The sequence below is a fragment of the Gossypium hirsutum genome, chromosome A10 (assembly GCF_007990345.1).
Source record: "Gossypium hirsutum isolate 1008001.06 chromosome A10, Gossypium_hirsutum_v2.1, whole genome shotgun sequence".
Lineage (NCBI taxonomy): Eukaryota > Viridiplantae > Streptophyta > Magnoliopsida > Malvales > Malvaceae > Gossypium > Gossypium hirsutum.
The window spans coordinates 81722557-81746229 of record NC_053433.1 but is presented as its reverse complement, the minus strand read 5'-3'; the positions used below and the strand labels follow the sequence as shown (position 1 = coordinate 81746229).

The 23673-nt window shown below is 33.6% G+C and overlaps 1 protein-coding gene across 1 annotated transcript; it reads right to left on the bottom strand.

Annotated features, from left to right (window-relative positions):
• Positions 1 to 21212: 21212 nt before the first annotated feature.
• LOC107896785 (uncharacterized) lies at positions 21213 to 23673 on the bottom strand. The gene is made up of 2 exons (XM_016822055.2): positions 23387 to 23673; positions 21213 to 21946 (listed from the first exon to the last, which is right to left on the bottom strand). Exons 1-2 carry the CDS (start codon positions 23413 to 23415, stop codon positions 21352 to 21354), a joined length of 624 nt encoding a protein of 207 aa, XP_016677544.1. The 5' UTR covers positions 23416 to 23673; the 3' UTR covers positions 21213 to 21351.

Sequence of the window (23673 nt, the reverse complement as noted above, 5' to 3'; positions counted from 1 at the left end):
ATCAAAATTAAAAGAAAAAGGACTTAATTGACTTAATTATTAAGGCTTAAAGCTTCAAATCCCCAATTTTCCCTTTTTTTCTTTCTTTTCTTTCTTTCCTACATTCCTTCTCTGTTTCGTTTCATGCTATTCTGTTACTTTCCTTCTTTTTCATTTCTTTTTCTTTTATTTCATTTACTTTATATATATATTATAATAATATAATTTAATAATATACTTATATAATAAGTAAACATCCATGTATTTCACAATTGTATGTATATTAGTATTGAACTTTCACCCTTTATTCAATTTAATCCTTTTATCTAATTATCCTTAATTTAAGAATCCATTTTTCAGAAACTGAGACCCGAAAATACACTTTTTCGATAACCGTAAAATTCGGGTCGTTACACAGACAGTTGGCACAATTTGGGCAGTGGGGTTTTCAATGGAAATGGTTCAAGAAATGGGCCCACAGACCTAATGTTTGAGGAGGAAAATGACCCATTAATTAATTTGGAAGGAAAGAAATGGCAAAGGATAGTGGAGGGCTCATTAACTCTTGCGGGGAACAATGTGGAAGTAGGTCCTTTTGATTTAACGGCTAGCTTTGGTGAACAGAGCAGCCGAATGCAATAAAAGTCCTTAGTTGGAACGTTCATAGTTTGGGGAGATCACGAACTGTTAAGAGGCTCAAGAACAAGTTGAGAGCCATTAATCCCCAGATTTTGTTTCTTATGGAAATAAAGTTAAGTTCTAAAAAGATGGAGATGATGAGAATGAAATGAGGTATTGAAAATGGTATTGATATAAGAGCATTGGGTTCAAAAGGAGGTATATCTTGGGGTTAGAAAGGAAATTCTTTGATTCATCTTAAGAGTTTCTCTTTTCTTCATATTGATATTAAGGTTCACAATAATTAATGTAATGCTATTTAGCGATTAACAGGATTTTATGGGAATTCAGAAAAAAGGAACAAAAGTGAGTCTTGGGATTTATTTAGACGATTGGGGGGGACCAAACGACCCCTTGGGTAGTGCTGGGGGATTTTAATGAAATTGTGAACTCTTTTGAAAAAAAAGGTGGTCGTCTAAGAGCTGAACGTCAGATGAATGACTTTAGAATGACATTGGAAAATTACAGGCTCAATGATCTAGGGTACATTGGTAGGTGGTTTACATGAGAGCGAGGAATGTTTTTGTCAACAAATATAAGGGAGAGGCTGGATCGAGGTGTTGCATCCTTGAATTGGGTAAATCTTTGTCCTAGTTACCAATTAGAACACTTGAATCACTCTTTCTTATATCATTGTCTGATTCTTTTGAATACCATGGGACAGTAAAGAAATAATCTATTTAATAAAGATAATCTTTTCAGGTTTTGAGGCCAAATGGTGTTTAGGTAATTCTTTTGAGGAGGAGATTAAAAGAAATTGGACTGATATTTCAGGAAGTGTCCCGAATAAGCTTGTTAGATTGGGGCAGCAGATTCAAAAGTGGAGTAGATCTAAAATTAGAGAGCAAAAGAAGAACCATGTAGATCTTGAAGAAAGACTAAACTATCTTTATAACCGGGAACCAACAGATGAGATTCTTGCTACAATTACAGATGTTCAATTGGGCCTTAATTTAGAGGCTGATCAGGAAGAAATTTTTTGAGAACAACGAGCCCGCGTAAATTTGCTGAAAAATGGAGACAGAAAAACTAGCTATTTTCATAAAGTAACTGTTCAATGTCAGCCCCGTGGTCGAATCAATGAGTTAGAAGGGGCGAATGGCGTAAGGATTTCCACGACTGAGGAGATGCTAAAGCTTGCTTTGGATTTTTTTGGTAACTTATTTTCGGCTTCAAATATGGGTTCAGATGAGTGTGTTTTGGGTTAATGGAGAAAAGAGTTACTGTAGATATGAATGATTTCTTACTTAAAGAATTTACAGAGGAGGATATCGCATATGCTGCTAAGATGATAGCGCCATTGAGAGCTCCCGGCATTGATGGTTTTTCAGTAATTTCTAGCTATTACTTATATGTTTTGAATGGTGAATCTAAAATAGGAGATATTAATAAGACCCGTATTGTTTTGATCCTTAAGCTCAATAAACCAAAAAATCTTTCACAATTTAAACCCATAAGTCTTTGTAACGTAATTTACAAAATTATCGCAAAAGTCTTGTTAAATCGTATGAGTGCTATTTGGGGAAACTGCATTAATGAAGCTCAAGGGGCTTTTATCCCAGGAAGACATATTTCGGATAATGTGCTTGTTACTTATGAGGTCCTTCACTCTTTGAAAATGAAGAATAAAGGAAAGAAGGGGAACTTTGTGCTTAAACTCGATATGAGTAATGCGGATGATCGTGTTGAATGAGATTTTTTAGCTAAAATGATGAATCATTTGGGGTTTCATGCTAATTGGATTATTCTTATCATGAGATGCATTTGTTCTGTTTCCTATTCGGCGAGCTTCAATGGTTCGAATAGTAAGTGGTTCCCACCTTCACGAGGCTTAAGATAGGGTGATCCACTTAGCCCTTATCTCTTTCTTATTTGAGCAAAGGGCTTTTCAACACTAATTAATGAAGCAAAGCAAAAGGGTCTAATGAGGGGGCTTCTGTTGGAAGGGAAAGATTTTCGATCAACCACTTATTCTTCGCAGACGACTGTATTCTTTTTGGAGATGCTTCTAATGAGGGTGCTAATGTGGTTAGAGATATTATTAGAGAGTACGAGATGATTTCGGGCCAAAAAGTGAATTTTGATAAGTCACTAATATACTTTGGGGCTAATGTAGATGTAAATGTCAAGGACACCATAATTAATATCTTAGATGTAAGGGTAGCTTCAAATCCTGAGAAGTACTTAGGGTTGCCTATAATGGCTGGACGGAAGAAGACTTGGGCTTTTGCCAACTTTATTGATTATTTTAAAAGATGTATCATAGGTTAGAGCTTACGCTACTTATCAATAGGGGAAAAGAAGTTTTCGTTAAATCAGTTTTATAGTCTATACCGGTTTACATTATGCAATGTTTTACTTTGCCAAAAATATTATGTCGAAAACTTGAAGGTTTTATGAACAAGTTTTGGTGGTCTAATAATAAATTGACTAAGGGTATCCATTGGAGTAATTAGGACACTTTCTGTATACCAAAAAATGTTGGTGGGCTGGGATTCAAAAATCTATTTTTGTTTAATAAAACCTTATTAGCAAAACAAGTGTGACATCTTTTATCCCAGGCCAATTGTCTTTTAGCCAAAGTTCTTAATGCCTGTTATTATCCTCACTTAGACATATTATCAGCAAAGATAGGCTCATACCCTTCGTTTACTTGGAGGAGCATTTGCAGTGCTTGGGATCTGATTGTAGATGGAATTTTGTGGCGAATTGGTAATGGAGCTAGCGTAAATATATGGAACGACCCTTGGCTGCTTAGAGTAGAGAACAACAGAATATCAGTTTAAAACATAAATCTGAACTGAAAGACAGTGAATCAGTTAATCAAGGCTAAGACAATACCTGGAACAAGGAGCTGGTCTACAATATTGTGGATGATGATCAGGCAAATCACATTCTTTCCAGCCGACTATCTGGGTCTAGTTCGGAGGATATATTGGTCTAAAAACATGAAGGCTCTGGGGAATACTCAGTGAAAAACAGATATCAGGTCCTAGTTTCAGAACATCTTCAGAACACTAATTACATCACTCCTAATACTGAGGCTTACAAGGACTTTTACAAGTCTTTTTGGCCTATGCACATCCCAGCAAAAATTAAAATACATATCTAGAGATTACTTAACAATTTTCTACATCATTACAGTAATTTGTTTCAAAGAACATTGAGAGCTAAAGTTGACTATCCTGTTTGCAAGAAAGCTCTAGAAGATATTGATCATCTTTTATGGTCCTGTGGTATATTACAGAGTGCCTGGGCGACCCTTCACATCAGAATTGCTCTTATCGATAGCACTTCGAATTGCAAAAATCATTTTGTTAATACTTTCTTTGTAGCTGATGAACAAAACAAATAACTTATTGCAATTTCCCTATAGGCTTTATGGTACAAAAGAAATAAGTTGATTCATCAAGGTGCTAAATTTTCTTTACAGGAACTGTGAGGATTCATCCAAGGCTATAGTCAAGAAATAAGTCTATGCTATAAGAAACTGGGAGTTTCTTATAGATCTCTGCCGAAAGAATTTTGAAGTCCTCCATATTTGGGTTTTATCAAATTAAATTTTGACGCAACTTTTCAAAGTGACTTTGAAACTTTTACATCAACAGTTTTAGCTAGAGATTCTAATGGAAAAATTGTAGGAGCAGAAACTTATCTGTTTGAAGACATTGTCGACGCGTTCGTGGCTGAAACAAGGGCATGTAAAAGAGCTTTGCTATTTGCATTTAGAATGGGTTTCTGGCGCCTGTTTTTGGAAGGGGATTCTCTGATGGTAATAAAAAAAACTTAAGATAAAGGAAGAAGATAAGTCGATTCTTAGACCTATTATTCATTATATTCGAAATTTGGAAAATTATTTTGAAGAAGTAGTTACCTTTTTGTTCCTCGACTAGTCAATAGAGCAGCCCATACTTTGGCAATGGAAGGAAAGAGAAGACAAAGCTCTGTTATTTGGGTTGATGGGGGTTCGATTTCAGTAAAGATATTAGTGGAAAAGGATCAGATGGGTTGGAAACAGAGACACTAAAGTTCGTCATAGATTGCTTTTAATGTGGAGAAGGTTCTCCGAATCTCCATGGCTAAACTCAAAGCTTTCGGGTTTCCTTTTATTCATCTCCAGACCGTCTTTTATAAAGGTAGATGAAGCTCTTCCGGCTAGTATTTTGATTGTAAACTGTCTTGGTTTTGGTTTAGGGAGGTTTTGGATCTTTTGCATTTATGGTTGTCTTTTTTAGTGTGCGGTATTAATTGTTTTTGCCATTTGGCCTACTGTTGTATGGTCTTTTCATTTTGTTTTCTGCTGTAAACTTTTGCCTACCCTCATTGAGCTATGTGCTTAATAAATACCAGTCATTTCTACTAAAAAAAATCTTCATATGCCACAAATATTTCTCCCTAATGTCCATTTCATTATAGATTTTGGATGATTGCAGACGACCTTTCGGATACCTACGGGATCCTCTATTTTGGACAAGCTCGAAAGTCATTAAAGATACCTCCTATATAAACAGGTCAGGCAGGACGGGGAACTCATTTTTCTAGACACGCAACGTGCACTCGAGGGTGTACATCTCATCAATAAATTGTTTAACATTGAGTGAAAATTTAGCACAAGCTGCCACAGCATGCGCACAAGGATAATGAAGTGTTTGGAACCTCCTACAGTCGCGCCGTCTATTTCAAAGATCAACTCCATAAGACCTAGGTGGTATACCGAGTAGAAGACCAATGGTCTCCGTAACTCGAAATGTTTGAAGACATCATGAATATACTTTTACATTCATCGACCTCGTCATCTTATGGTTTCAACCATTACATCCCTGGCATATTTGACAAACAAGTGTCCTGCCTCCATCTGGTTGACTTGTTGTTGCCCTATTCTTAGCATCAAGGTAGCCAATCTGTAGAACATAGCCGAGAACACAGATGAAATAGAAAGATGTCGTGTTTTCATCAACACAGAGTTAACACTTTTCGCCAAGTCGGTGGTCACATGACCATAGTGAAAGCCCTCATTGACACTTTGAGCTCATTGCCACGACATGGTACCCAACCATTGTAAAAAAGGTGTGTTCGTTTTATCCTCCATGTCACTCTCAAGTCTAGTAATCCTTTTCTAGAAAATATGCGGCTCTAACTCGTACGCTGTGTATATATTAAGAAAACATAAGTTACAGTCTCACCCTAAAACATTAAAACAAATATTGAAAATAAAATGTCATCCTTTACTCATTCTCACAACTTGTCTCCGCCAATCTGTATTCTTATAACCTTAGTGAAAGTTAACCGCGATGTGCCAGATACAGTAAACAGATCTCCATGGTACACCAAAATGCTTAATGGCGGCAATTAATATTTTCCCTCTATCGGAGATAATGCAAATATTATTGTTACTACTAACATACCTCCACAATTTCATAAGGAAGAATTCCAAGATTCCATGTTCTCCTTATCCATAATGGCAAACGCTATCAGGAGCACGTTTTTGTTCTTGTCTTCAGCAACCACGAGAAGCAGGATCTACATATATTTACCATATAACCAGGTCCCATCTTCTTGCATAAATGGCTTTCAATGGGAAAATGCGCTCACACATAGATCAAACGTCCAGAACATCAGCTAAATTTTTTTTTCTCGGTTGTAGTTGGTTATCAGGCCGTAATAAGGTCGTGTCTGCAACTCAATTACAGTCCTTGGCACGTACTCCCGTATAGTGCCTATCAATCCTTGTAACTCATTGTACGACACATCAAAATCTTCGTACAATTTCTCTATTGCAATCTTTTTAGCTATTCATGCCTTCTGGTATAATACTTGATACTAAAATCGTATCTGCATTTCGGCAATCAGTACTGAAACTTTAATGGTCAGCATGTCTTTCACCATTGGCATAATACATGTATAGATAGTTTTAAAATTAAGTTTCCGTTGATCTTCTGTCATATGTGTTAAAGTACATATCTAAGGTTCAACAAATATTCGTATCTCCCACATCTACAACTTTTGGCTAAATACGACTCGTACCTACCAATTGCAGCCTTTCGTCGACCTCCAACACTCTCTAATATATAATATCAATTTAAACACAGTGACTTTGTAGTCCACTGATACATTCATGCTATACCGCTTAATGGCAAATGCGCACTCTTCTTTACTTTCGAATCTCTGGCCCACGAACAACTCCTCAGGATCAGAATCTAAGGTCAAACGATGAACAAGTAGTATATCAGAGTACTTCAAAAACTCGACTGCATACGCCTCATCTGTTTCTATGAGTGACATGTGTGCCCCAGGATTATTTTGTATCATATTACGCCGAATCTGTTTCTGACTGAAGATGCGTTAATGTTTTCATTATCACTCACACCTATGTCATCAATATCATCTGGGACCTTGTCCACATTGGGATGACTATCACTATCAACAATGTGATCAGAAGGATCACTACTATCATATCCATCACCACCAACCACATCACTCTCGGATGCAGCATTAAGATTGATGTCGATCCTGCGTATAGTTGATTGGCTATCAACGTACGATATTGAAACCACCATACACTGTTCTTGAGCTCCATGTTCTTCACCTAATGGAGTTAAATCTTCAGTTAGCTCCACACCTACAAACTCAGCAAATAACTGAATCGGTGTATTTTGGTCATTCTGATTCCCACAGTAAAGAGCGACCATTGTCTCTACATCTTCATCGTCTACAAGTTTCATCTTAGTGAATTTGATGGGATATGTCGAAATTGGAAACTTGTAGAAAAGTTTCGAGATCCTTCCCTCACAATGTCTAACAATTTTTACACTAATCATTTCCTTCATATCATCAAACGAGACATTTCTATTAAATCTCATTGCTATTTATTGGCGACATTCAAAATATACATCCAATTGTTGTTCTCAAAATTACTTCATTGAAATAAATGCATAAAAAAAACTTGATTATCCATCTTCAACACTAAATCTGTTAAAAAAGAAATAAAAATTTTCAATACAATTTCGAACAGCAAAAAATTTACTTAAATAAAAAATTTAATGAAAAAAAAATCAACATTGTATCAATATGCAAATCATTTTATTCATAAGCTCAGACTTTTTCAGTTCTCATTTCGTACATGTACAACTATATTTACTCATTTTTTCACATTCTCTACTTTCTAACGTTTACTTTATCTTTACATTTAACCATTTAGACTCATTTTTACGTTTTCTTCCATCTCTGATTCTGTATCTTCCTCTAGGAAATTCTCTATATTAAATTCTGAATTCTCTTCAAATTCATCTTCTACAATCCAATTTGGAAATTCTTCAGGATCTTCTTCCTCTTCATTCTTTATAACGGGTATTGAATTTATAAATTCTCTTGTAATTTCCTTACAACTAATTTATCCATCCATGGCATGTCAAAGACATTTTGCTTCCCAGTCAACTTTCGCGAACCTACACTTTGTCTCACTACTTTCTTTGCTCCATAAGAGATTATAAACTTCACGAAGTATATAACTATATTCTAACAGTACCAATGTCTTCCAAAGTTGGTCTAAAATGATTTGAAGCTCTCATTTTATTAATGTCCCTCTAATGGTCAAGTATTACACTTTATTCTTTCTAACCAGTTCATGACCCTTCATAACACTTCTTTCATCCTTTGATTTACGGTAATAAGGTGTTGAACGATGTCTTTTTTTGGTTTCATTCTATAATCTTGCAATTCTCTCATCATCTAATCAACTTTCTCTCTTTGTGCTGAATTTATTATCTCATCAGGTAGTGTAAGATTTATTGTCATTTCTACCAATATCTATGAAAGAAAATAATTTTTTTTTCGAATTTTAGTAGCTATCTATTTTCCTCTAGTGTCATCACTAACTAACAATAATTTTATAATAGTTACTAACAAAATAACTTTAAAATAAATTAAAAAAATATTAAAACATTACATTTATAACCTAATAGATCACCATAAACATTAGACCAAACAAACAATTAACCTAATCACAAAAATTACTAACAAAATTACTTTAAAATAAATTAATAATTCATAAAACTTTACACTCATAACCTAACAAATCTTCATCGACATTAAACTAAACAAGCAATTTATAATAGTTACTAACAAAATAAATTAAAAATAAATTAAAAACAACATAAAAATAACAATAAACAAACTACACAATACTAATAAAATAATTTATCCTCATCATAATCCTTCTTTTTTCTTCTCCATTCTTTCTTTCTTTTTCCTCCCTCTCTTTTTTCTTCTCTTCTGCTATCTTTTTTTTTTGTTAAACTACTTCTCTTCTTCACCCGAAACCATTAAAAGGACCCCCTAAATCTACTTCACCGGTGCCGCCTATCAGATATATCTACACAAGTATATACTAAAATTGAAACCCATATTTCTTTGGTGCCACCTATCTATATGCCAAGTCTTATTAAAATATATATTTTTTTAAATTCGGCTATCAAAACTTAGGGTGGTGCTACCTATGCACCACCCTTCACTACTACCATTTTGGTATATAATCTAGCTGACATACCTATTTGGTATATAATTATTTTTTTTATTGTAAAAAAGCTAATGACCAGTTTTGGTTATTTGTAATTTTCTAAATATTCAAATTCATTTATCTAAATCTAAAAGTATTTAGTATTTGGCCATTGTTCCAATATAATTATTTGCATTTCATTTAAACAACAACAATATCTATGTTGTATTCGAAATTCAAATCAACAAAACATTCTTTTGTAGAGAAATATTTGAACTTGTTCTATTTAGACGGCGTATATTTAAAGATTAATATGTGTAATAAATTTAATATCTTAATCCATAAATTATCAAGATAATCCAAAGAAATCTTACATTGGTTTGTGTATAGGCTAATGAAAATGTTTAAATATAGTTCTCATACATGTGTTTTAAAGTTTTGATACATGAATACTTCAAAGCTAAAAATGATTAGTAATCTTGTATAGGTTTCGGTACTATGAATTAGGTATCAATATCTTTGTTCTTAAAATTATAAATTTGTCTAAAAATACTCTGGAAAAAAGATTTAGGATTCTCTAATAAAAGTTTTAATAATATAAAACTAATATAAAATTTTAGAATGAGATTTAATATCTTTTGGAGTCCATATAATGTTAGAAAAGTGAACAGGGGTTAGAGATTGAAACTAAAAATTTTAATATGACATTCTTTCTCTGTATCTATTAATGAGTCGGGTAAAGGGTGTTACAATATACAAGAATAAATCTTTTTATCATTATAAATAACTTCACAATACATATCTTTTTTTCCTATAAAAAATAATACCAACACTTTTCCTAACATAATTTGACAAGACAAAATGATTAAAATCCCACTTAGTAGCTAAACTCTTACATTTCTCCGCTCTAATGTTTTTTTTCCATAAGAAAACAACAATAAACATTAAATATTTGGGTCAACTATTGGCATTGATATAATGCTAACTCCTAACATTCTAGCTTAAAACAATCATTACTAATCAAGAGGTCGATCAGGGATAGCCTATCTGAATCCATGTTCAATAGTGTCATCAACAGTAGAGTTAACCATATCTTTACCCTCCCTATTTAGAAACAAACCCATTAGATTAACATAACCTCTAACACCACTACGCTGTAAGTTACCTATGCTAGTATCGTCATTTATAAGGTTACCCCTAACATTAATTAACACATGCATAAACAAACTTAGAGAATTAAGAAGAGCATGATTAACATTAGGTAAGCCTACATAATCATCAACATTCAAATCAACTTAAGTATTCTCATCCTTATTAGCAATTGTAAGAACCTGCAAATTTCGATTAATATCCAAAAAAAATGTATCATTCTCCTCGAATGAGATTAGGATATCAATTCTACCATGTTTTTTTCATCTTCTTCTATCTTATTTCTGCTTTCATGCCTTTTACTTTCCTTTGCAATTGTCATTATGTTCATCTTTGCTTTCACCTCAGTAATTCCTTATTTTAACACTAGCGTTTGCTCCCACCTTTCTATTCTATTCTTTATTCAAAATCTCCCTTTGTTCTACTGCTAAGATATTTATACCTTCATCTTTACAAGCATATCTATCTTCATTTTCATTTTCATTTTCCTCATTTATTGTAACACTTACAGACAAATTTCTCGATCAAATATTCATATCCCTATTGGAATCTACCTTATCATCATGCTTGAACTTACGCCTTTTATTTTGAAAATGTTCATACAATTCCTAAATTGCTCCTCCTCTCAAGGGCCTTTATTAGCAAAGTCCTTCATTGATAGTCCTCTTGAGCTATTATCAGATTCAATAACTTCTTCAAGTTCAAGAAAGGGAATTCCATTCAACCTATCCAACACTTGGATATCATCATGGTTTGTCGTTATGGTAATATCTAAATCAATTAAGTTTGGTAGATTATTGATTGATTTACTTTCAATAAACAATGCAAATTCAACCACATACTCCTCTCTATTATCCTTTTCAATAATTACAACATTTGTAAACATCTCAAGGTTTAAATTCACCTTCATGTTTTCTCTCATTTATGCACTATAAGCACCCATTCAACTTGACTTAGCTTTTTAGGTATCATCTTCAAGCTCCAACCTTGCATTAGTGAAACAAATCTCCATATTTGGTAACCCAATAAATCTTATCACTAATTGCACCCATGCTTCTCTAAAGGCTTTAGATTGAAAATACTAGCTTTGGGGAAGCTATATACTTGAAAACTTCATCAACAACTTTTCAAGTTATTCATGTTGTTTTTTAAGAATCTACTCATATGTATTATATTGTGTATGTGTGTTGATTTTAAGGAGTAGAATATTAAAGTCATCATAATCTTCAATTTGTATAGCCTTATACTGTGGAATTGAGTCCACATATTGGTTCTATGGGTTTTTTAAATCAAGTTAATCCAAAAATAATCTATTTAAACCACAATGAATCGATTCAAAAAATAAAAAATAGATTCAAACAATAATGAATCGAATTAAAAAGAGCATTTGTTGAGGTTATCAACAACAAAGGACAAAGAATAAAGAAAAAATGAGAAACTGAAAAAAGAAGCTAAAAATATTATTCTTATCATCCATTCGAAAGGAATTGTAACTTTTAAGTTTCAAACGTTACCAAATACATAATAACTTCCACTAACAACATTAAAATGTACAAAACATTACTTGTACACATAAACACGCTAACTTATTAGACAAATAAATACCTAAACATCAACAAATCATTTAACTAGCCTTTATACATCAACAAAACTAATTACAACTAAACTAAACTAGTTTGCTTATAGCAAAAGTTTTAGCTGTATGGTTGTGCACCAAAAGACCTTGTTGCTGCAATGTTGGCCAACATTCAACATTTCTCCTTAGTATCTATACAGCAGACACCAATATTCTTTCTCAAACTCTCAGACCTGGTAGATCCAACGGGCTTAGCTAAAATATCAACAAACTAATCTTCTAAATTGCAATGAATCAGATTGACTTCCTTTGATTGTTCATCTTCTCATACAAAGTGAAATTTAATTTTGAAATGTCTTTGTTTTGCCATGAAACACTGAATTCTTTGCAATTGCAACAACAGACTTATTATCAACCCTGATTTCTATTGCTTCCCTTTGTCTCAAGTTCAAATCATTCAAAAGTTTTCTTATCCAATTAGCTTGATTAACAACTACAGCAACTGTAATGTACTACGCTTCAGTTGTTCATTATGCCACTATTTGTAACTTTTTCGACCTCCAACAAAAAACTCATGAGCCTAGAGTGAAAAAACCCTGAAGTGCTCTTTATATCATCAACTGAACCAGCCTAGTCACTGTCTAAATACCCAACCAGCTTGAGCTCTTTAGATTTCATAATTTCACCCCATAACTAAGAGTTCCTTTGACATATCTTAGGACCCTCTTAGCTGCTTTAAAGTGAGCTATAATAAAAGAATTCATAAACCTTAATAGAAGGTTGACTACAAACATAATTTTAGGCCTCGATGCTGTCAAATAAGGCTTTTATACCCCTTTTCATCCACTTTCTCATAATCACATTTGCCAAAAAGCTTCTCACCTTGTGCCATTAGAGTGCTAGCTGGTTTACAATTTTTCATACAGAACATGCTCAAAATCTTCAAGGAAAATGCTTGTTCTCTTATAAAAATGGCATGTTGAGTCTGGATTACTTCCATGCTAAGAAAGTAGGTCATCTCCCCTAAGTTAAACATTTCGAATACAACTTGCATCTATTTCTTGAACTCATCAATTAACTCTTTTCTGCTACCAGCCATAAGCAAATCACCTACATACAGTGACACAATTAGCAAAGTTTTATTTTCAGACTTCTTTACATAAAGAGTTGGCTCACAAATGCTCTTTTCAAACCCAAGCTTAGACAGATTAGCATCAATTTCGTAATAATAGGCTCTTAGAGCCTATTTTAGGCCATTCAATGCCTTATTTAAGTTTGTAAACTTTGATTTCCTCTCCAGCCACATTAAACCCTTCTAGTTATTCAACAAAAATCTCCTCATTGAGAAAACCATTCAAAAAAGAAACTTTTAAATCTAACTGATATATTTTCCATTACCTTTGAGCTACTAAAGAAAATAAGAGCCTTATGGTATCTAGCCTAGCAACTGGTGCAAAGGTTTCTAAAAAATCAACTCTATGTTGTTGGCTGAAGCCCTTCACAGTTAATATTGCTTTGTGCTTATTTAGAGACCCATCAACATTGTACTTTGTCCTGAATACCAATTTCACACCAATGACTCTTTTATGAATTGATCTATCAACCAGTTCCCATGTATTATTTTTATAGATCATATTCAATTTTGCTTCCATAGCTTCTTTCCAACAAACATCTTTGGCAGTTTCATCAAAAATTAAAGGTTCTAAAATGGCCAAATCACATCTTTGATAAATGCCAGTGATATGCCTTGTACCTCTAACAAGTGGGTCATCAAATCTTTCATCATTTTGAACTTCATCTTTAGCTAGTTGTAGGTCTCCTTCTTGTTGATCTTGTTCAAGAAAATTGGCATCAGTACCATCCCATTTCCATCCACTGCTCTCATTGAACTTCACATCCGTACTCATAATAACTTTTTGGTGGAAGGATCAAAGACCCTGTACCCTTTCTTTGTGTTTCTATAGCCAATAAAAATTTCAGGCATTAGCTTTCACTCCAACTTACTTCTCTTCTTAGCTGGTACAAGTGCATAAAAAATAAAACCAAACACTTTCAAGTGTGAAACAGATGGTTTGTGTCCAAACTAAGCTTCAAAAGGTGTATTGCCTTTTACTAAATTAGTTGGCAATCTGTTGAGCAAATACACTAAGGTATTCATTGCCTCAGCCCAAAAATTGTTTGTCAATTCACTATCAAATAACAAGCATCTAGCCATATCCATCATTGTTCTGTTTTTCCTCTCACAAACACCATTCTGTTAGGGCGTATAGATGTTGGTCAATTGATGTTGGATGCCTGCCTCTTCACACATTCTTTAAAACTTTTCTGATATGTATTTAGTGCCATTGTCTAGCCTTAGTATCTCAAGCTTACAATTGGCTTGATTTTCAACCATAGCTTTAAACTTCCAGAAGAAATCAACTACTTCTAAATTAAACTTTAAAAAATGCACCTAACAGAACCTTGTACAATCATTAATAAATAGAACATAATACCTGCTATCACTTAGGAAGAAAGTCTTCATAGGTCCACAAACATCATTATGGACCAATTGAAGCTTGTCATAAGCTCTCTATCCTTTGTTAAATGGAAATAGCAATCAGACCTGCTTCCTAAGCTGACGGATCTCACAAATTGTACCTTTATCACTAACTTTAGACATGTTTGCAACTAGATTTAACTTGCGCAGCAAACTAAGAGATTTGTAGTTAACATGCCTTAGTCTTTTGTGTCATAAAAATGATTCATCAACTAAGCCAACCTTCAAATTTATCTAATTCAGATCTAGGACAAAACATCAATCAACCATGGCCACTATTACTAACTCTTGACCAGATGAGTCTATAATCATACATGTTTTATTTTTTGAAAATAAGAGAATAATCTTTCTCTTCCAGCTGACCAACACTAAGTAAGTTTTGGTCAATTTCAGGTACAAAAAATAGATTTGAGATTCTTTTAGTACCTAAGAGAGTGTTGATCATAACCTTTCCTTTTTCCTTTGGCTTTAAAGAATTTCTCATTCTCAATCTTGACTTTTGAAACAAAATTGGTATCAATCTCTCTGAACATTCTTTCATCTGATTTCACATGATGTGTGCAACTACTGTTAATTAACCAATCATTTTTTACCCTGTTGGAAGTTGCAAAACAGGATGCAATAAAGACATGTTCCTCCTGAGCTTGATTGTCATCAGTAGCTTGAGCTTGAACTTGAGTCTACTATTGCCATGACCTTCCTTTGTTCTTGTAAACTTTCTCCATATAGCCTAGTTGTTTACAACTTCTACACTAGATATTAAGCCTAAACCGACAATCTCTTTCCAAGTGTGTGGACTTTTACGATGAGTGCATGGTGGGAACTTTTTTCCAACATCTCTTTTTGGTCTCCCCTTCTTTTTTGACCATGGTTTCTTTCTTTTATATATTGAACTTGAGCCTTCCTTGTTTTTAGCCTAAAAAGCTCATTCAGGATGCTCCTCCAATCTATTAGTGTAACGCCCCAATTTTCGGGAATTCTGTGAATGTTGACAAAATTTCATGCTTTGATTTTGTCATTTGTGAGTGAAATTATGAAATAGGACCTATGTGAAAATGTTTGAAAATGCTATAGGCTAAATTGAAGTGGCCAAATAAATAGGAGTGCAAAATAGGAGGATTTGCATGACAAACCTCCCATTTTACATGAAGTGGCCAGCCATCATGTTGTTGTAGATAAAATGTACACTTGATATCCATAATTTATGGTACAAATTGATAATAGGTTAGGTAAATGTTCAATGATAATAGGTTAGGTAAATGTTCCATGATAATGGGTTAGGTAAATGTTTCATGATAATGGGTTAGGTAAATGTTTCATGATAAGAATTTCATGTCTTTTGTATTAAAGAATTAAATGGATGAAATATGAAGTTTTATTAAAAGAAAAAGGGGTGAAAAGAACAAAGTTTTGTCCATCTTTGTTCATCATAGCTGAAAGTTAGAGAAGAGAAAGGAGAGGAGAAAGCTCTTGAGTATTTGGTCATTAGGAGGAGGAAAATTGAAGGTAAGTTCTTGGTACCTTGCTTCTATTTTGAGGTTCATGAGTTCTTCTTGATTCTACCTTAACTCTTGAAGTATATTTTAATTTTTAGTTGTATTGTGAGCATTTAGTCATGAATTAAAATGAAGGAAATGGTTGTTGTTTCATGTTCTTTTGATGAAAAATGGAAGATAGGTGAAGTTGAGCCAAACAAATAAGCATGCATGTGCCTTAGATGTTAAAGGGAAAAATCAGCTAACATGTTGTGCTTTAAAATGATGAAATGGAGATTATAATTAAGTAAAATCATAGATATGTGATGATTGATTGGTGATATACATGTTTAAATAACAAGCATGCAAGTTAGGTGTGAAAGAGTGATTTGGTAATAAATCTGCTTGGGACAGCTGCAGTAACGTGACTTTGAAAAATCACCATAAATTGTGGAAGATGAGTTAGAAGCTGCATAAATTATGTAATTAAAGCTTATTGAGTCTAGTTTCTAATGAAATAAACAAGAACATATTTTGAATTCTGTACAATGAGAAATTTGATTCGTAATGAAGGGTGGTCAGATTAGTCAAACAGTGAAACATGGGAAACTTTGAGAAAAATCTGGTATTGATTGGCTAAACCAAAAATTCTGAAAATTTTATGGATAGAAGATATATGAGTCTATTTTCAGGGAAAATTAATGGAACTTGATTTGGAGTTTCGTAGCTCCAGTTATAAATAATTTAGTGACTGTTGCTCAGGAAGACAGCTTGCAGTGAAATTATGATTATGTGGTAAACATTGACAAAAATTTGTTAATGAGTTGCTTATTGATTTCTTATAAGCTTACTATGATCTGTAGGTGTGGTTGGCCGAATATTGTAAGGGGTTAATACGTAGTTTGTATTTGAATAGTTAGATTAACGTGTTAGTAATCCAATTGTAGGCGGTTCGTGTGTGGATTTCGTCAGCATATCATCGTAAACAGGTGTGTAACTGACACCCTCTCATAGACTAGATTGGCAAAAGCCAAAATGCCGAAATACCGAAAAGTCGGTATTTTGGGAATTTGCGAGTGTGCGAATGCTCGTAAGATAGTTGGGTTTGTATATTTGGTAATCTAAAGTAATAAACTGCAGTACGCGTGATTTCGTACATTTTGATAATTTGGGCTTAATGGGCCAAAGATCGGTTCATGGGCCAACGGGCCCAATTCAGTAAGTATGCGCAGTAAGTGTTCTGACAGTACGTAAATAGTAAGGATATGCATGAAAACCCTAAAAGTAGCTAAATTACTATAATACCCCTATGTATGGAAAATTACTGTTATACCCATAGGTGCACAATTACCGTTATACCCCTAGGGTTAATTTTGACTGAAAAGCATGACGATCTGATTCTGTATGATGTATGCCATGATTATATATCTGTTGCATGGGGACATGGGTTATATTATGGAGGAAGCGTCCTAGTGGCTATGCCACAATTATCTGATCTGGTGGCTCTGCCACATATATCTGTTCTGGTGGCTATGCCACAAATATCTGATCTGGTGGCTCTGCCACATATATCTTTTCTGGTGGCTCTGCCACGATTATCTGTATCTGGTGACTCTGTCACATTATCTGTTCTGGCAGCCATGCTGCAAATTCTGTGGTGTGTAGCGGTTGGGTGGGTCGAGTTGTCTCCTCACATGGTGTAAGGCTGGTACGGGGGTGTTATGGATGAATCTGGGTTGGGTTTCTGCATAAACATGTAATATCTATTCTGTTCTGTTATGGGCCTATGGGCTTTATTCTGAATTCTGTTCTGGGCTAAGGCCAACTTATTATGTTTCTGTGGGTTGAGCTGATTTAGACTATGGTTGGGTTATTTTACACACTGAGTTTCCCCAAACTCACCCCTTTTATTTTCATCCACGCAGGAAATCCCCAACCATAGTGGGCTTGGAGCTGTGAGGGAATTCGGAGTGGCCACCCGTTCTGAAAGTTTGATTTTCTTCTGGTGAACTGGACATCCTTTTAATTACGTTTGAGGTTTTGGGCTTTTAAATGTAATAAGGCCGCTTATTTATTTTTGATGGTTTTTAATATGTATTACTAAGATAGGTAATACTTATTTTAACTGTTGAAATTGGATAGCTTTAGGGCGCGTTTTCAAAAATAACAGGTGATTTCAAAATAACACGACAATAAGCAAAGCTTCCACAATGAAAGTATTTTCCAAAATTAATCACTTTTCCTAAGAATGACTTAATCGAACCGGTTTCCTAGAAATATCCATGACGTTAAGGTATGGCAATGGCGGTATGCATGTCTAGGATTGGATCCGAAGGGAGCTTGGTACTTAAGCAGTCCGATGGACTCACCACCTCTTTTCCGGTTTCCTACCTGGTGCACAGCTTCCATTCACTTTAACCCTTAATGAATTAATCTTTTGAACATCAAGTACGATTTTCTGGATTTAGAATGGAAAAATTTTTTTTTAACGTTTTTGATGTGGCATGCGGGATCCGGCCATAACTTCTGGGCTGGGTTTGGGGTGCTACAATTAGCTCTTTTTTGCTCTTGTGCATAAAGGGCATTTATCAACTCTGACAATGAAACTCATACTTCTCTGAAAGGGTTGTGATTACTTTTTCAACAATCCTTCTGTCACTAAATTCTTCTCCAAGCAATATGATATTGTTGACTGTGGCCATTATCCTATCAAAGTACTACTTGATTGATTTAGACTTTTTCATCTTTAAATTCTCAAAGTCTCTCCTCAAATTGATCAACTATTGTTGCATTGTTTTATTATATCCCTGAAACTCTTCCTTCACCTTTTCCCAAGCTTGTTTAGGAGTGTCACAAGCCATAATTCTGGTGAAGACCACATCAGAGACTCCATTTTGTAAGCAAGACATTGCCTTGTATTTCTTAGCATAGTCATCACTATGTTGTCTAATTTGAGCTATGGTAGGATTAACTCTCAATTGAGGTGACTCTCTATCTGTCTCAACCACATCCCAAAAATCATGAACCTGCAAATTTTTCTTCAAATTCACTACCCATACATGATAGTTTTCACTAGCAAAAACAGGTAGTGTTGGTGGTGAAAATTTTATGTTTTACAACAACAACAAAACAAATTCTCTTTCTTTCTTTCTTAATAAAAAAAAAGTCTTCAAAGATGATAAGCTCTTGCTACCATTTGTTAGGTTTTTGAATCGAGTTAATACAAAAAGAATCAATTTAAACCACAATGAGTCAATTCAAACAATAAACAAAATATTCAAACAATAATGAATCGATTTAAAAAGAGCATTTGTTGAGGTTAACAGCAACAAAGGACAAAGAACAAAAAAAAAATGAGAAACTAAAAAAAGAAGAAGCTAAAAATATTATTCTTATCATCCATTTCAAAGAAATTGTAACTTTTAAACTTTAAACATTACCAGATACACAACAACTTCCACTAACAACATTGAAACATACAAAACATTACTTGTGCACATAAACATGCTGACTTATCAGCCAAATCAATATCTAAACATAAACTAATCATCTAACTAGCTTTTATACATCAACAAAACAAATTACAACTGAACTAGACTAGTTTGCTTATAACAAAAGTTTCAGTTGCATGCTTATGCACCAAAAGACCTTGCTGCTGCAATGCTGGCCAGCATTTAACAGTTTCACATAACCTTAAGGTAGGTTAAAGTTCTTTGTTAGAACTAAATGATTAGACCTAGTCTCCTTTCTTCTGTTGCTTTCAATAGCAATATCAACCTTAATCTTCCGTCGGGAACCTTCTTCGTTCATAGGATTATTTAAAATAGGAGATACTTCCCTCTACTCAAAATGAGCTCTATCTTCATTGTCCTTTCTTTGAGTATCCATTAAAAGGCCTAATTCCATAAACCCATTATCATTATTTTGATTACCTTTGAATACTTTCCCCAAGGTGCAATTTGTTCATGTAAAGTGGGTAGAGGTTGTTGATACATACAACCACCCTCAGCCTCGACTCCACAAAAGTTTATCATCTTACTCCTGTACTTCTAAATGCATGGATTGTTCCTTTGAAACGTATTTGATCATCAAATTGGGTTTCAAAACCCAACCTCTGCTAGATAGCTCTCATATGCTCATTAAGAATATCTTTGATCTCTTGACCCTCGTAAAGGCATCCGCTCCTCGAATGTCCTGTCAAATTCTCTCATATCGAAAGGCCACTCATTGCCTTACACCATCATTCTTGTGGATGACACAACCAACAATTAATAGTTGCCAAAGATTGATGGCCACTTAAACTCTAAGAAACTTGATGTTTCTAGGGTTGTTACCACTCCAGTCCACCTGAATAACATTACTTGCAATTTGACCAAGTCTCGTCCCCACAAAGAGTAAGATATTCATGGGGTGAATTATGCTCCATCTAACGCCCATGTCCCTTTTCTCTAAATGAAGTGTAAGTCTGAATTGAATAATAGTTTTAATTTTATAATCATATAATATTTAATTGATGTTTTTCTGGAAAGCCTTTAATTAATGTTTCTAAATGGCTAATATATTAAGAACGCCCTTAAACTAGTTTGACTAATTCAAGTAACTCTTTGTGCTTTCTTTAACAGTTCTATTCTTTAATTTTAACTAAAGTTTTTTTTCTTTCTTTCTTGAGAATCCAAATAACCAAGTCACAAACAATGTTCTTGAAATTAAACAATCAACTTCGTTTAATTATATATGATATTACATTATTTTCATATATATATATATATATATGGCTTTTCTACTGCTAGTAAGTAATTGAAATGAGTGAAAATTGATTTCTTCCTTATACATTTGGACGGAGTTCAAATTTTGAAAAAGTTTTACTTAAATATTACATTTGATCTATACATAATTATATTTGTACGTTAAAATATTTATGCTACATAAAAAACAAGATTTAAATGTTTTTAGCTTTTAAAAAAGCCAATTTTAACGTGAATGTATACAATTCACTTTAAATTCCAAACATGGAGTCTATTTGTCTTTTGCAATCTTTTTATTGTATGTATAATTATTTTCTTTTTTAAATTTATATCAAATATATAATTATTTGGAAAGATTATGTTTATGTAATTTTAATATTTAAAATATGATTTATTTATCCAAATTAAAAGTTACAAATAATTTATATTAATTTTTAAAATATTATATTATAAATTCAAATATTATTTAAATAATTTTTTTTTACTTTCAATAGGATATTTAAAATAGATATTTTACTTGATTTTTTTTTTGCGATAATAATAAACACTTGGAAATTTAAAAAATTGAAAAAACTAATGGTTAAAAGCAAGATCCAAATTTGAATTGGCATCCCAGCATTTAAAAAAGTACACAATCGAAAGTACAGACAAATGAAAATTAAATAAAAGAAAACTAGAGATAAAATATGGGTAATATTAAAAAGAAAGAAAGAAGGTTAAAAATCATCATCTTCATTAGCTTTTACCATTCTACTAAGAGGACTAGGGCCAAGCATCTTCCTTCTCATCAAACTTCTCTTCCTTATAACCTCCATTTGATTCCTCCTCCTAACTTGCATCATTGCTTCTTCTTCCACAACAAATCTCCTCATCAATACATCGTCCGTCAATGATTTACCACGGAAAACTCTTCTTCCTTCCGTGCTAAGTCTCGCTCTTGGTATTACCCTTTCTTGCGCCAGGGGAAAGGCCTTTGACCTAGGGTAAGTGTTGCTTCTTCTAGGGGGAACATCGGCACGAAATACCTCGTTGTAGGAAGAGATTGGTGCACATAGACAAACTCGAGTAAACGTAGTGGCAACCCTTAGGGAAGTACATTTCCGTAGCTTCTCCGATCTATTGGGATGAGTTGAAGGGATTTCGGTGGACTTGGGAATCGCTTTCCAAAATGTTGCATTCGCCATGGGGATTTCAGTTGGTCTTGAAATGGTTTTCCACAATGTTGTAGCATTTGTAGTAGGGATTCCGGCCGTCTTCGAAACAGTTTTCCATACGGTGGCCCTCTCCATTGCTCTTTGATACCAAGGCTTCCTATGGAAAATCAAGCAAAACTATAGCATCAAATCTTGAGCAAGACTTTTTTTGGAAAAACTGTTGAGGATGAAGACCAAAACGCCAAAATCGTAAAAAAGCCAATATCAAAACCACAATCAACTTTATAATTACTACTACGTATATCAAAGGAAAAGTTAAATTCATGCTTCTTTTTGGATACTTTCATATTCACTATACATATATATAGACATATATATATATTAAAATAATGTTGCTTCAATTTTTTTTTCCTTTTTGAAGTAACCATGCTCCGTAGATATTCAGATATCAGTATGGAATATGACCTCGAAGACCCTGTTAATGTCAGTCAAACTTAAAAAAAGTTTTTGAATATATATATTTATTCTTAGCTCGATTGGCATGGGTATTGTTGTTTATGCAAGAGGACATAAGTTTAAATATACTGAAGCGCATTATTTTCTTATTATTTATGAGTTGGGAAAGAGTTATGAATAATTCTAGATATTATGTCAAATAAAATAGATATGATCAGATCCTATAAAGATAAAATCTCGACAGTTTCTTAATTAGTGTTAAGAGAGATTATAGGTGTTAGATCAAAATTAGGACAATATCAATATACATTAGAATTGTTACTTGAACAAGACACCCTCTAGGACAATATATCTTCTTATATTTTCAGATTGCAACTTTTATTTTTTTTATTTTTTTATTTTTTGTAAAAAATAAATTGTAAATGATCTTAGCAACGATTTTTGGACGATCAAATGCATACTTTCTGATCAGGGTTTATGTATTTTCTTTTTGGTATTAAGGGTCTATGCTGTTCTTTAGTTACAAATTTACTATCTATATCTACACTTACTGTATAAATATCTCCTGAGTTGACGTCACCAATTAAATAAGTGAAAAAAATTAATATACCTTTTTTTTTTTTAATGATAATTAATATCATACCTAGTGTCGCATGATTTAGTATAAATATTACATAATGGATTTCAGGTAGGCAAGATTGGATTGGAATTTCTTACACAAGCCATAAGGCTCAAACCATTGACTTAACTTAGCTTATTGGATCAAATCAAGTAAAGATATAGGCCCACTAAGCAAAGCACTTAGTGGACAAATGTGCAAAAGAAAACTGCTGAGTCTGCAGATTTTGAACATTTCTTACTCAAATCAAAACTGCATGAAAATCAGGGGCATTTTAACTAACACCCTTGTATGCAAACTTGCCGAGCTGATCTCAACAAGTTTTCAAAATCAATTCAATTTGGGTAGAATTGGCAACACCATTCCTATCTATTCTATGAGCAACATTGTTCACAGCAAAAACAGACAATCGATACTAAAACAGGTGATAATTCATGAGAAATGTTTGAATTGATCCGAGCAATGTAGCAGCATTCGGATTACATGCAGAAAAGGAAAAAAGAAAGAGAGAAAAAGGTTTACCTTGTGTGAGAGTTCTTAGGATCTTGCATGAACAAAGCAAGGTGAAGAGCGATGAATGAAAGAGGTGAGCAAAGATGAGAAAACAGGGAATTTTCATCTGTGTGTTGAAAGAGAAAGAGGTGAAAAATACAAAAAAATAAAATAAAGGCTTTTTGGCCTTCAAGTTGAAGGGATGAGTCTGAAAGGCATGGGAGAGTTGGTAATGTGATGTGCCCTTCTTTTCTTTTCTTTATTACGAACACTCTTTGCTTTTCATTTGGCAGCCATGATTTCAACTGATTTCTTTC

Excerpts from the sequence above, each read along its gene's own strand:
- LOC107896785 (XM_016822055.2), bottom strand. The coding sequence starts at position 23,415 with ATGCAAGATCCTAAGAACTCTCACACAAG. Across the intron at positions 21,947-23,386 it reads CCTAAGAACTCTCACACAAG|GAAGCCTTGGTATCAAAGAG; the intron begins GTAAACCTTTTT and ends GATTTTCCATAG.